Genomic DNA, 14,395 nt, shown 5'->3' on the forward strand with positions numbered 1-14,395 from the left:
AGATGTTTAAAAGCACAAATCATCTAAAACTATTTTGGAGGTGAATATAAAATTCCATTACTATCAGCAGTGAGGGAGGCTCAATTAGGTGCCTCCCTCCCAATGGGAGGTCCCAAGTCTTGTCCTGGTGCCTCCAAAGCGGGAAAAAAAGACAAGTAGACAAGCACAAATGGGGGGGGGGGGGGGGCGGGGAATAAAATCCATGATTATCTACAAAAAAACATTTGCCCTTTATTGTGTATGTTTATTCAAAAGGAGAAATTCATGAGCAGGGAACTGTTAGAATTATTTAATGAGGGCTCCAAGCAGGAAAAATACGGTGTTACTTCATCTTTATTCCTGAAATTTTCTTTTATTTCCTAATATTTTCATATGATTATTTTTTACCTCATGAAATTAAGGCCAATGTAAGCCACGGATTTTACTAAGGCACAAAATGGGCATGTGGAAATACGATCATGGTAAATGTATGAATAATTAAGCAGGTTTTGGCAGGGCAGTCTGAAATTGTAATGTAGGTTTTTAAATTGCAGACACATTAATACCCAAGGGAAAGAGCGCAGACAGAATAACTCAAGTGCAAACTATGAAGATATATTCCTCAAACTGTATGTTGTTTGACAATGTCTTCAAGCTTGGGAGCCTATTGGTGTATTGTTAATGTTTGTTATTAAGTACAGCAATGAGGTGGGGAAGGCTTGAGTTGATAAAAGGAAACATTCAGAGTTATTAAAAATGATTTTATTACTTGAAGCATAAGAACTATCACACATTTTATATAAAATGGTACCAAACACATGCAGAGCGGTGTGCAAATCCTGCACATGCACACTGTACTGTTTAACTTCTCTCTCCAGGCACCAAGATTAAAACAAATTTTTTATTCATCTTTGATTTATAATAGCTATTTCCTATCAAAGGAGAGGATGACCCTCATTTCCCGTTATCTCCATGGTATAGGCAGTCTCGAATAACTTACCATTCTGCTCCTGTGAAAATCTCAGTCTCAAAGTGCTGGCCTACTCTGTTTCTCGGTCAGCTCGTAGAGGAATCCTTTACAACAATCCAGTGGCCCTGTGTGGTACCACCATATCTGCAGAAGAGGACCCTAAACACATTAGGATAACTTAGACCACAGTTTTACTTATATTTTCTGCCACTCCCCATGATCTTACCCATTATTCACATTCACACAGTATTCTATCTTAGGATTCAGTACCCATGTTCTTCCAGATGACATTGAGATAAATGAACCCCACTAATGTATCTTACTGCTCTCTTCCTGGAGACCTTCATGGTGACATATAAGAGGGCTGTGATGAAAGCATAAAATCAACACTTTCCAAGCCTCTGGTTGAAAGTCATCAATAGCAATACAGCTTCTTCAAGAAACCTTAAATAGAATAAAAATGTTTCATAAAAGAAAATATTTCTTTCCCCAGTCCTCCTTGCTTCATTGACACCCCTCATGTGTTTTAAAAGAATTTGATTTTTAATTACTGTGTAGAATTTAAACATCCAAGTTTGGTTAATACTGGAGAACTACAGAATTGGTTCTCCGTAGCAGGAAATTCCTGATGGACAGTCCATTCTGAGAAGTGGTCAGGTGATTTACCACACTAACCACATTTCTATGGTTTCTCACTGGTATGAATATGTTGGTGAATCCTGAAGTCATATGACTACCTGAAGAGGCTTGCCACATATATTTGTATGCTTTCTCTATGATTTCTTTCATGATGGCAAAAGTATAAACATTTGATAAAACCTTTACTGCACACATTGTGTGATTTCTCTCCAGGATGTATATTCGGATGTCTAGGGAGGCTTGAGGACCACTGAAAGGCTTTGCCACATTCATTACATTTATAAGGTTTTGCTCCAATGTGAATTCTCAGATGAGCTTTAAGGTTCACCTTACATGAACCTGTCTAAAGGCCTTGCCACATACATTACATTTATATACTTTCTCTCCTGTAGAGATGCTCTGATGTCGAGTAAGGAGTGAACACCACTTAAATGATTTGCCACATAGATTACATTAGTATACTTCCTCTCTATTATAAATTCTTATAAAAACATTGTTATCCATATTAGATTCACAACATTTCTTTTCATTATGAATCTTGTCATGTTTATCCAGATGTGCCAATAGGGTGTAGGCTTTACCACATTCATTATATATGTAAGGTTTCTGTTCGGTATGGATTCTCTTATGTTTATTAAGGCTTGAACGTACAGTAAAAGCTTTGCCACACTCATCACATTTGTAAGGTTTCTCCCTAGTATGAGTTCTATTATGTTCCACAAAGTTTGTGGCATTTCTCCAGTATGAATTATTTGATCTTTCACAAGACTTAAAGTATGGATAAAAGCTCATTTATGTATGGAAAAGCTCATTTCTCCAGAATATGTATTCCGATGCTTACAGAGGTGGTGAACTGTTTAAAGATTTTGCCACATTCATTACATTAGTAAGGTTTCTCTTCATTATGACTTGTACAAGGACTTGCAAGGTTTGAATGTGGACTATAGGCTTGGCCACACACCTTACATTTACATGGTTTTGTTCTGATATGGATTCTTTGATGTTTTGTGAGATTTGAAACCTGTTTAAAGGCCTTGCCACATTCATTAAAATTGTAAGGTTTCTCTCTAGTATGAATCCTCTCATGACCCAAAAGGTGTGAATGTTTGATAAAGCCTTTACCACATTCATTACATTTGCAAGGTTTCACTCTGGTATGAATTTCTATGATCCCAAAGGTCTGAACATTTCAGAGAAGCATTACTACATTCATTTGTGTGGTTTTTCTCCAGCATGTGTATTCTGATGGTTAGAGAGGTGTGTGAACTGGTTAAATGCTTTGCCACATTCATTACAATTGTAAGGTTTCTCTCCAGTGTGAATTCTTTGGTGGATCTTGAAGCCAGAACATCGTGCAAAAGCTTTGCCACATTCATTACACTTGTAAGGTTTCTCTCCAGTGTGAATTCTTCGGTGGATCATAAGGCCAGACCATTGCCTAAAGGCCTTCCCACATGCAACACACTTGTATGGTTTCTCTCCAGTATGAATTTTCTTGTGATCCCAAAGGTACGAACGTTTGGTAAAAGCTTTACCACATTCATTACATTTGTAAGGTTTCTCACCAGTATGGATTCTCTCATGACCCAAAAGGTAAGAACGTTTGGTAAAAGCTTTACCACATTCATTACATTTGTAAGGTTTCTCTCCAGTATGAATTCTCTTGTGATCCGAAAGCGATGAAGACTTGGTAAAAGTTTTACCACATTCATTACATTGGTAAGGCTTCTCTCCAGTATGAATTCTCTCATGATCCAAAAGGTATGAACGTCTGCTAAAAGCTTTACTACATTCATTACATTTATAAGGTTTCACTCCAGTCTGAACCCTCTCAAGACACCAAAGTTCTGAAAATTCATTACATTTGCCTGATTTTTCTCCAATATGAATTTTCTGATGTTCCAGAAGGCTTGAACCTTGGTTATAAGCCTTGCCACACACAATACACTTGTGTGGCTTCTCTCCTGGATGTGTATTCTGATGCTTAGTGAGGTGTGAGAATTGCGTAAATGCTTTGCCACATTCATTACACTTATAGGGTTTCTCTCCAGTGTGAATTCTTCGATGGATCATAAGACCAGAACATCGCCTAAAAGCCTTGCCACATCCAACACATTTGTATGGTTTCTCTCCAGTATGAATCCTCTCATGATTTGAAAGGTACGAACGTTTGGTAAAAGCTTTATCACATTCATTACACTTGTAAGGTTTCACTCCATTATGAATTCTTTTGTGATCCCAAAGGTATGAACGTCTGGTAAAAGCTTTTCCACATTCACTACATTTGTATGGTTTCTCTCCAGTATGAATTCTCCAATGACTTGCAAGGTGTGAATTTTTACTATAGGCCTTGCCACATACATTACATTTATATGGCTTTTCTCTTGTATGGATTCTTTGATGTCTTGTGAGGTTTGAGAACTGGTTGAAGGTTTTGCCACACTTGTTACATTTATAAGGTCTAAGCTCCGAATGAATTCTATGATGATTAGCAAGGGTGGAATACTGGCTGAAGTCCTTCCCACATTCATTACATTTGTAACGTTTGTCTGTAATGGGAGTTTTCTCCTGTTGTGCAAGCAAAGAACAATGCATGAAAACCTCCCCATATTTATTGCACATGTTTGTTTTGACACTAGGAGGAAATCTTTGAAGGGGTGAATCCAAAAAACAATCATTATAAGACTTCTCCACTTCATTACATTCATACATTTTCTCTTCAGTTGGAAATGTCTGTATTTCAGTCAGATGTGACTGAAATCCAAGTGTATTTTCAAAACATTTGACATACTTGTTTCCTACATAGTCTATATTGTTTTTTAGCTGAAATGTATTTCTTAAAATTGACTTCTCATGTCTAAAATATTTATGTGAATTTTTTCTAAGAAAAACATCCTCCATTAGAGGGAAATTATTACAGGATTTGATGTGTTCTTGGTCTTTTGTACAAGTGAGATTTTTGTTTTCAGACATAAACATTCCTTTGCATTTTCTTTTGCCATATTCTTGCAAACTTTCAAATTCATGCATCTCTCTCCAGATTTCCCTGAAGTCAAAATCATCAATGCCATGGCTTTCATGTCTATCCAATACCACTGGTTGGCATAATTCTCCCATATTAATGTCCTCTTCTGGTAATAATTCCTTAATCACACATTTTGGAGAGATATCTGAAAGACAGAAAAGACCATAGGCTTCCTATTAACTAGAGTTGGAATATTTTATATTAGAAAACATTACACCGAAATTGATACTTATATTGAATAGAATTAAAAAGCATCTCAATCATGGTTTTCAAATCTGTAAGTGCAAAGAGAGGCCGGATCCCTCAATAAAGTGTTTAGATGTTGTGGCAGTTTGATATTATTTATGAATTTTAAAATAAATATTTGATTATGTTTGTAAACTGGTCTGTTTTTCTGGGTGTGATACCCTTCGACTATATTATATTCAAAGGTTATGTTTACTTGATTAAATTAAAATTAGGCCTTTGATTCAGCCATGTCAGTGGGGAGTTGAGTCCTATTCCTGTGGTGGGTGGCCAGAGACAGAAAAAGGATGAAGGAAGAAAGATGGCTCCACAGATACAACCGAAGTCATGGGAAGAGAGCTGAGCCCCAGAGTCTACACCTGACCTTGTGAAGAGAACAGAGCTGCTGACTCTGGAAGAAATGAACCCCAGGGAGATTGACGAGGCTTATGCCAGCCTACAGCTGAGATCAGAAGATGCTGGGACCATGGAGCCTTAAGAGGAAGATGGAAGGCTGAACCCTCACACACAATGCTTGCCATCTTGCTTCAATATGTGGCAAATGACTTGGTTGAGAAAGTACCTCTTATGGTACCTAGAGGTGGGCTTTTTAGGGCCTTGTGATTATAAGCTTCTACCCCAAATAAATACTCTTTATAAAATCCAAGAGTTCTGGTCCTTTGCATCAGCACTCCTTTAGCTGACTAATACACATGTAATTCAAATTATCTGAAGGAACGCCTAATTCCAAATACTCTATGACTACTCACAGTATATAAACTTACATATGTCCTGAAACAAGGACTATTTGTCCACTGTCATCTCAAAGCACACATATATTTGCAGAAGACTATGGGTATCTGATATTTGGAGACAGAGAACATATTTTATTAGTGCATATTTACTGCACAGTTTCTGTACAGAAATATTAATACACAGTGCTATATAATGTAATGTCAAATAATACACAAAAAATAAGTAATGAATAACAAATGGTAATTCAGGGTTGCAAAACTAAAATGTGAATAGGAAAGTCTGGAATAACTTAATGACAAAATATTTTTCTGAATAGCTGTTATAAAAATAACTTAATCAATGCAGTGTAAGCATTTTACAACATTAACAGTTAGTGCCTTACAATATATTCCACAATAGATACTGGAGATCTGACATGTATAAGTCATAATAAAAACTAGTAAGTAAAACAGTAATAGCCAGAGCTAAATACAATAGAAAAATAATAAGTAGCCACAATTATACTAAATTATAGTCTGTGGAATTCTAAGGTATTCTTCATTGGGAACAAAATAAAGGATTTATATTCCAGAAGGAGCACAAAAATGAGAATTGAAAATATGCTGCAATTCACAGACTGCTGAAATACAAATCTTGGATGAAAAAACAAACTATTATAAAGGTTAAGAGCTGCAAAGGGTGAGATCAAAGAAAACAGCAGGATAGGCAATTCTTAAAAATGTATCCCACCACAAATACAGCAAATTAACTGACAAAATCTGGAAGAGTCAATTTTATCACAACTCTGGAATCTAATCCAAGGTTGAGAGCAGTTAGTGAACGCTTAAGAAAAAGGCAGCTGAATCTCCATAGGAGAGCTCTGAAGTGATTTAACTTACCTGGCTAAAACCCATGCTCCTCCATCAGCAGTGGCCTTGAAGACAGGAGCCCACATTCCCAGAAGTGTCAAGTACCAGGGAGCAGATAAACTTTATTCTCAAAGAATTGGAGATTTTATTTAACCTGTCTGATGGCTGGTGGCTCCCTTAATAGCTCAAAGAGCTTGCATTCATTTTCTCTACTCCAGAATTTTCCCATAGGAGAAGCAGTATCATTAGGCGGGTGGTATTAGGGTGGTAGTGGCAGTAGTTGGGAAGGAAACTGTCCAGGACTTAAACTTAAAGGCATATGTATTAGCTGCTGACATCAACAGCCAGGGATTACTGTTAAGGCAAATAAGAGAAATACTGAATAGTCTGGGGACTTAGATGCTTTGAGGAATAAGGGCTTTGAAAGGCTCCTACATATTCCTGGGAATCTAAAAGGTCACATGTGTCCAGGCCTTTCTCAGTAGGTACATACTGAGAAAACACTGGGAGAGGCCAAAAGTCTCACCTCTGGCCTACATTCAGGCATTCTCCAACACAAAAATCCCATCTGTGAAGAGTGGGAGACTTGTTGATGTTTTTCCTTATTATTTGATGGGAACTGCTATTGAATTGTTAGCTGAGTTGTCAGACATCAGTGACCACACAAGGCAGAGAATACAGACTTTGCAAGACTAGCTCAGGAAGTTATCAAACTACAAGAACAAAATAAGATGCATCAATAAACACTGGCAAGTGGGAGGGAGGGTGTGCAATCTGATTTCCAGAGGGGCCACATTATAATACTGAAAATGTCCAGTTAAAAAACAAATGTCAAGGCATGCAAAACAACTACAAAGTATGGTCCATATGGAAGAAAAAAAAGAAATTAACAGAAATTGTCCCAGAGGAAGCTAAAACATTGGACTTTGTATCACAAAAATTTTAAATTAATTAGTTACATATGTTCAAAGAGCTAAAAGAAACCATGTATAAAGAACTTTAGAAAACAATGACAACAATGCCTCTCCAAATAGAGACTATAGAGATATGTATTGTAAAATGAAATCAACTGAAATATGACAGCAAAATATACAATAGCAGAAATGAGAAATACATTATATGGGGTCAACAGGAGATGTCAAATGGCAGAAGTAATGAGTGAACTTCATGATAGGTGAGTTGAAATTCTGCTATCTAATGATCTGAAAGAAAAAATAATGAAGAAAGAACACATCCTAGGAGATGAATGGATATCATCTAGTGTTCTAACATACATCTAACATACACATACCAGCAATGTGCAACTGAAAAGGAAACGAATAAAATAATTCCATTTATAATAGCAAAGAAAAAAGTACTGAGGAATAAATTTGACCAACTTGGTAAAAGACTTTATACACTAACAAGCACAAACATTACTGAAAAAAATTAAAGAAGCCCTAACTAAATAGAAAGACTGTGGAAATAATACTGTAAAAATGACAATATTTCCCAAATTGATCTATAACTTCAGTGCAATCTCTATCAAAATCTAAAAGAAGTTTTTTTGAGGAAATGGAAAAAGTTGATCCTAAAATTCATTTTGAATTACAACTGCATCTTAAATAACGAAGTTGGAGAACTTGAATTTCTTGATGTCAAAACTTATGACAACCAAGAGAAATGACAGCAGGGAGTAAAATATTTTCACTCTGATGTTCACAGCCACGTTATTTACAATGGCCAAAAGATGGAAGCAACCAAAGTGTCCATCAACCAATGCATGGATAACTAAAATGTAGTGAATACATAACGGTGGAATATTATTTAGCTGTACAAAGGAATGAAATCCATATACATGTGACAGCATGGATGAACCTTGAAGACATTCATGTTAAGTGAAATATCTCAGAAACAAAAAATACAAAAAAATAATTTAAGATCTCACTGACTTGAAACAATTAGAATAAGCAAATTCATTGAGTAAGAATCTAGAATATAGGTTAATAGGGGACAGGATAGGGAAGTTAAGGCTAAAAATGTACAGGGCTCATATTTAGAACGATGGAAATGTTTTGCTAATGGATGGGAGCACAATATTGTGAAAATAAACAACATTGAAAAATATATCTGAATGTGATTAAAAGAGAAATGTTCAAATGTATATAGTTAAGAGAATAAAAATTAAATGAAAAAAATCCATGGAAATATATTAAACAGTAATCCTTAAGTTATGCCATGGACCACATTTAATAGTACAATTATAAATATGCACTTGCATGAACTGTAACAAATGCTCCACCAAAGCAAGGTGTTAAAAACAGGGTACAGAGTGAAGGTAGACCCACAACCTGGGGAGGACTAATGCCATCAAATAGAGGGAACTGTATCTCTCGAGAAATGGTGGCTCCCAGGGCATTAGGGCAGTTGAGCAAGTCAAGCCCTCAACACTGTTGCAAGTATCTCTGAACATGGCTCCTCAAGAAATGAAGATTGACTGTCACTGTGGGCCCCATGGGGAGGGGGAAATAGATATTGAATAGATGGAACCAAAGTAAATGTGGGGGCAAAAGAAGTGTTTCACAGGAGTACACAAGGATGGATAGAAAACATGTAATATTATACCAAAAACATATAGGGGACGACAGACTAATAATGTAAACCATAATGTAAAACATAGGATAACTAAAAAATTTAGAAAACTGTATAGCCTAAAGTATAAACCACAATGTAAAGACAAATGTTACCTTGTTTGAAAGCTATTTTCTCAATATCTGTACATCAGTTTCAGTAAATATGATATGAATAAGTTAAAAGATTATCGCTGTGGAAGGGAAAAGGTTTTATAATGGATATGTGGGGTACTGTATATTGTATATATGAATTACTGTGATCTAAGGCTCTTGTGAAGAGAAGCTCAATAATTAGGGAAAAAAGAAAAGAAAAAGATAGGATGTAGAATTTTTCCAAATCAACATGTATTCTATCTCTAACCTTTAAACTCATCGCTATATTCCATTTTACTATTAAGGGAACCTGACATTATATTGGGCTTCACTTTTCAGGAAGTTTTGGATCACAGAGTGGTTCAACAATGGCAGCGGAGGAATACTGTTATGGGATGTTATTGACAGGGGACATATGGTTGACAGGGAGTTATACAGGGCATGTGTCCAGGGTGCATGGAAATGTTTGGATATACTCATAGTGGAAACAATTAAAAACAATAGCTGGGGGGGTACTGGGTTCCTGGCTGGCGGGGGGGCTCTGTCGTGGACCCTAGGGGAGCAACGGCAGTCCCCCAGGTGCAACGGCAAGGACCAGGAAGGAATGAGGGTCCAACAGTGACCCCCTGATACTAGTGACTATGCTTGTGAGCCTATACACCTGAAATAAGAACAAGGCCTAGAGCAGCACTGTGCCTAAGAGTTCCCTCCTGACAGCCTCTGTACTACTCAAATGTGGCCAGTCTCGAAGCCAAACTTAGCATGTAAATGCAATGCCTTCCCCCCAGTGTGGGACATGACACCCAGGGATGAGCCTCCCTGGCACCGAGGGATCACTACCAAGTACCAGCTGATGATGTAACTAGAAAATGACCTTGAAATAAAGGTTCAACGTGGACCAGCAGAATATCCCTGTCTACATATAATAACAGGAGTTAAAAATGCTGTTTGACCTAAAGTAAGGGGGAAATGGAAGGACAAATGAGTTTATATGGATATGAGTCTCTAAAAAAGAGTCTGGAGCTTGTCAGAAGGATTGCCCTTATGCACACCTGAGCAGAGTCTCAGAGACAGATAAAGTAGATACAACCCCAGGTATTGGTTCTTTTGAGGGCTAAAGAGACCCACAGGTTCTATGGTCATGGCAGATGGAGTTCACTGCCATGTCAGTTGGCCCTTCTTTGGAGCTGGTGTTTCTGCGTGATGGAGCTGGACTCAGATGTGATCTCTTTTCACAAGCCTTTCATGCTACTTTACTGGAATTGTAGTTGATGCTGGGGTTTAAGATATATCTAGGGGATCTGAATCTCTGGACTGACAATATGATAGCCAGGCCCTGAGCCTCAACAGACTTCAGCTCCTACACTCTGATTTATTGGACTTACCCCACTCAGCTAACATGGAGTTGAAGGATGTCAACCACCACACCAGGGAGGCTAGAGTGCCTACAACTGAAAGCAGGAGGATTGCATCCAGTATCCATGTGGAATCTAAGCCCCCTCTTGACATAGATGTGGAATGGACACAACCAAGCCAAGGTCCACAGGAAGGAGGAATACAGTAAGGATTAGAATGGACTTAATGATATTCTATTCATGAACTATTGTGGTTAATAATCGAGAAAATGTGGCATTGGTGTAAAAAAAGTGGCCATGGTAGCTGCTGGGTGAGGGGAATGGGAGGAAGAGATGAGATGTGGAGGCATTTTCGGGACTTAGAGATGTCCTGAGTGGTGCTGCAGGGACAATTGCCGGACATTGTATGTCCTCCCATGGCCCAATCGATGGAACATGGGAGAGTGTGGGCTATGGTGTGGACCACAGGCCATGGGGTGCAGCAATGCCCAGAGATGTACTCACCAGATGCAATGGATGTGTCATGATAATGAAGGAGAGTGTTACTGTGGGGGGAATGGTGGGTGGGGGCGGTGGGGGTGAATGGGGACCTCATATTTTTTGAATGTAGTATTTTTTAAAAAATGAATAAAAAAAAAAAAAAAAAAACGGTAGAATATGGGAATTGTGTATTTTATTCTCGATTGTTCTTTAAATCCACATCTTCTCTAATAAAGGAAAAAATGACTTATTACAAAGCTATAGAAATCAAAACAGGATGCTTGGCCTAAGTACAGAAACACAGATCAACAGAATAGAATTGAGAAACCAAAAATAAACACATACACCTAGGTTAATTTATTTTAAGAAGTTTTGAAGATTATTCAATGGGGCAAAGAATAGTTTCTTCATATGGTAGTGGGAAACCTAGATATCCACGTGCAAAAGAAAGAATTTAGACACTACTTTCATACTGTTTATAAAATTTAACTGAAAAGTGGAAAAAGGACCTAAATAATATTAGAAGCTATAAAATTATTAGCAGAAAACAGGAGTAAATTTTCATGACTTGGGATTAGCAATGGATTCTTAGATATGGTATCAATTTAACAAACAAAAGAGGAAAATAAAGGTAAACTGACTCCATGAAAACGAAATACTTCTGCTCAAAGAGATATGCATTAGGGAACTACAAACCAAAGTCACAGTGAGAGATCATGGCAAACTTAGAAAAATGGATGTTATTAAAAAAAAAATTAGAAAACGGAAAATGCTGGAACGGACACGGAGATTTTGGAACTTTAGTGCACTGTTGGTGGGAATGTAAAATGGTGCAGTCACTGTGGAAAGCAATATGATAGTTCCTCAAAAAATTAAATGCAGCATTACCAATGACCTGATAATTCTACTTCTAGATACATATCCAAATAAAAGTGAACACAGGGTCTCACACAGATACTTGTACACAAATATTTATAGCAGCATTATTCAAAATAGCCAAAAGGTGGAACGATCTTATGTGTCTATCAACAGATGAATGGATAAACAAAATGTGTTATATACATACAATGGGATATTACTGAGCCGTAAGAATGAATTCATGGATGCAGTGGAATCTTAACTACCTCATGCTCAGCAAAATAAGCAAAACACCCAAGGACAAATACTATATCATGTCACCTAACAGAGATGTCTAGAAACAGTAAATTTTCAATCAGAAGTAGATTATAAGTTACCAGAGGATGGAGGCAGAGTGAGAGTGTATGTTTTGTAGCTAATGGAATGTTTGTTTAAAAAAAATAAAAACTTTTCTTCTTCAAAGGATACCATCAATAAAGTGAAAAGATAATTCACAGAATAAATATCTGTACATCATATATCTGATGAGGGACTTATATCTAGAATATACAAAGACCTCTTTCAACTGAATAACAGAAAGACAAACAATCCAATTAAAAGGTAGGCAAAGGAATGGAACAGACACTTCTCCAAGATATACAAGTGGTCAATAAGCAAACAAAAAGATGTTCATCATCATTGGACTTCAAGTAAGTTCAAATTAAAACTACAATAAGATAGCACTTCAAACCCAATAGGATGGCTAGAATAAAAAAGACAGGCAATAATAAGTGGCAGTGAGGAATTGGAGAAATTAGAACTGTGGTGGGTTGAACTGTGTCCCCCACTTTGGACCCGTTCTTGATCCTGGTCCAGATTCTGGTGGATGTGGATCTACTGTAAATTGGATCACTTGAAAATGTTACTTCAGTTAAGGTGTGGCCCAACTGAATCAGGCTGGGCTTAAATACTGAAGTCCTTTATAAAGACAAAAGGCCATGAAGAAAAGCCAGACATCAAAAGAACCTGGATATATTCATCAAATGCAATGAATGTGCCCCAAGAACGAAAGGGGATATTGATGTGGGAGGAGTGGAGGTGGGGGATGGGGGTGGGGGAAACTCTTACGTTTTTTAACGTAACGTTTTGTGTGATCTATTTATCTTAAAAAAAAAAAAAGACAACAAAAAAAGTTATGTGTAAAAAAGAAGAACCTGGAGGAAAAGGAGACAGAATTGCATGTGCATCGCCATGTGACAGAAAAGCCAAGGAACCCAAAAATTGCTGGTCAGCCATAAGATTCTAACCCTGAGAGGAAGCAGCCTTTTACAGTCTAAAACCATGAAGTATTAAATTCCTGTTGTTCTGTCAAACCATTGTATGCTATTTGTTTTAGCAGCCAGGAAGCTAAGACAGGCACCCTCACACACTGCTGGTGGGAATGTAAATGTGCACCACTTTGGAAAGCAGTCCATGATTCCTTCAAACATTAAACATAGAGTTACCATACAAACCAGTGATTCCACTCCTATATATATACACACAACAGAAATGAAAACATTGGTCCACCCAAACAAACTGAAGAGTTTATAGCAGCATTATTTGTTATAATCAAACAGTTGGAAACCACTCAAATGTCCATCAAATAATGAATGTACAAACAGTGGTATATTTATAAATGGAATACTTACTATTCAGTGATAAAAAGGAATGATGCATTATTTGGAAGGATAAGGGGTCCTGAATATCCAGAAACATCTTAAAAAGGAAAAACAAACTTTTTTTTCCAGAATTTAAATCATATTACCTTAGCTACAGTGATAAAAAAAAAACAGCATGGTACTGGCATAAGGACAGACACACAGACCAATGGAACCAAACTGATGGTTCAGACACAGACTCTCACATGTATGGTCAAGTGATTTTTGACTAGTCTGTCAAACCCACACAGTTCAGGCTGAACAGTCCATTCAACAAATGGTACTGAAAGAACTGGATATCCACAGTGAAAAAAAGGAAAGAGGACCCATATCTTACACCTTATCCAAAAATTCACTCAAAATGGATTGAAAAACCTAAAATTTAAGGTAATAACCATAAAGTTGCTAGAAGAAATTGTAGGAAAATATCTTTAAGACCTGGTGGTAGGTGGTGGATTTTTAAAGGAGATAAGAGGAGGAGTGAAATGGACTACTGATGTTTAACGTATGTAAAAGTTTTAAGTAGCTTTATTGTAAAAGCATGGAAATGTATAGAGTGGATGGTAACACTTAGTAATAGATGTGGCTAAAAATGGTAGTCTAAGTATGTAAATACCAACTGACAGAATGCTAGCAAATAATCTAGGAACTGAATAGCACAATAAACTAAGAGGTGGATGAGAATTGCGGTTGATGGTACAGATACAAGAGTGTCCTTTGTTAGCTAGAGCAAATGTACATCACTATTGCAGGTGTTGGGAATGTGGAGAAGCATGAAAAAAATAAAACTGAAGTGACCTATGGACTGTGGTAAGCAGTAATAATATAATATTCTTGCATCTATGCCAAAGATGTACTGTGTTGATAATGGGGCAG

General features: G+C 37.1%; 1 protein-coding gene across 3 annotated transcripts in view; it reads right to left on the bottom strand.

Annotated features, from left to right (window-relative positions):
* Positions 1-726: 726 nt before the first annotated feature.
* Positions 727-14,395, bottom strand: part of LOC105744231 (zinc finger protein 677-like) — a 38,783-nt gene continuing 25,114 nt past the window's right edge. For 2 of the 3 annotated variants that reach the window (XM_058280740.2, XM_058280739.2), the window contains exon 3: positions 727-4,758. In XM_058280740.2, coding sequence (XP_058136723.1) covers positions 2,798-4,758 — 1,961 coding nt within the window. In that variant the 3' untranslated portion in view covers positions 727-2,797. Of the gene's footprint in view, positions 4,759-5,623; positions 5,699-14,395 lie in introns of those variants that run through there. The other variant, XM_071209637.1, reaches the window with a different exon arrangement.

This window comes from Dasypus novemcinctus, chromosome 18 (assembly GCF_030445035.2).
Source record: "Dasypus novemcinctus isolate mDasNov1 chromosome 18, mDasNov1.1.hap2, whole genome shotgun sequence".
In the NCBI taxonomy this organism is placed as follows: Eukaryota; Metazoa; Chordata; class Mammalia; order Cingulata; family Dasypodidae; genus Dasypus; species Dasypus novemcinctus.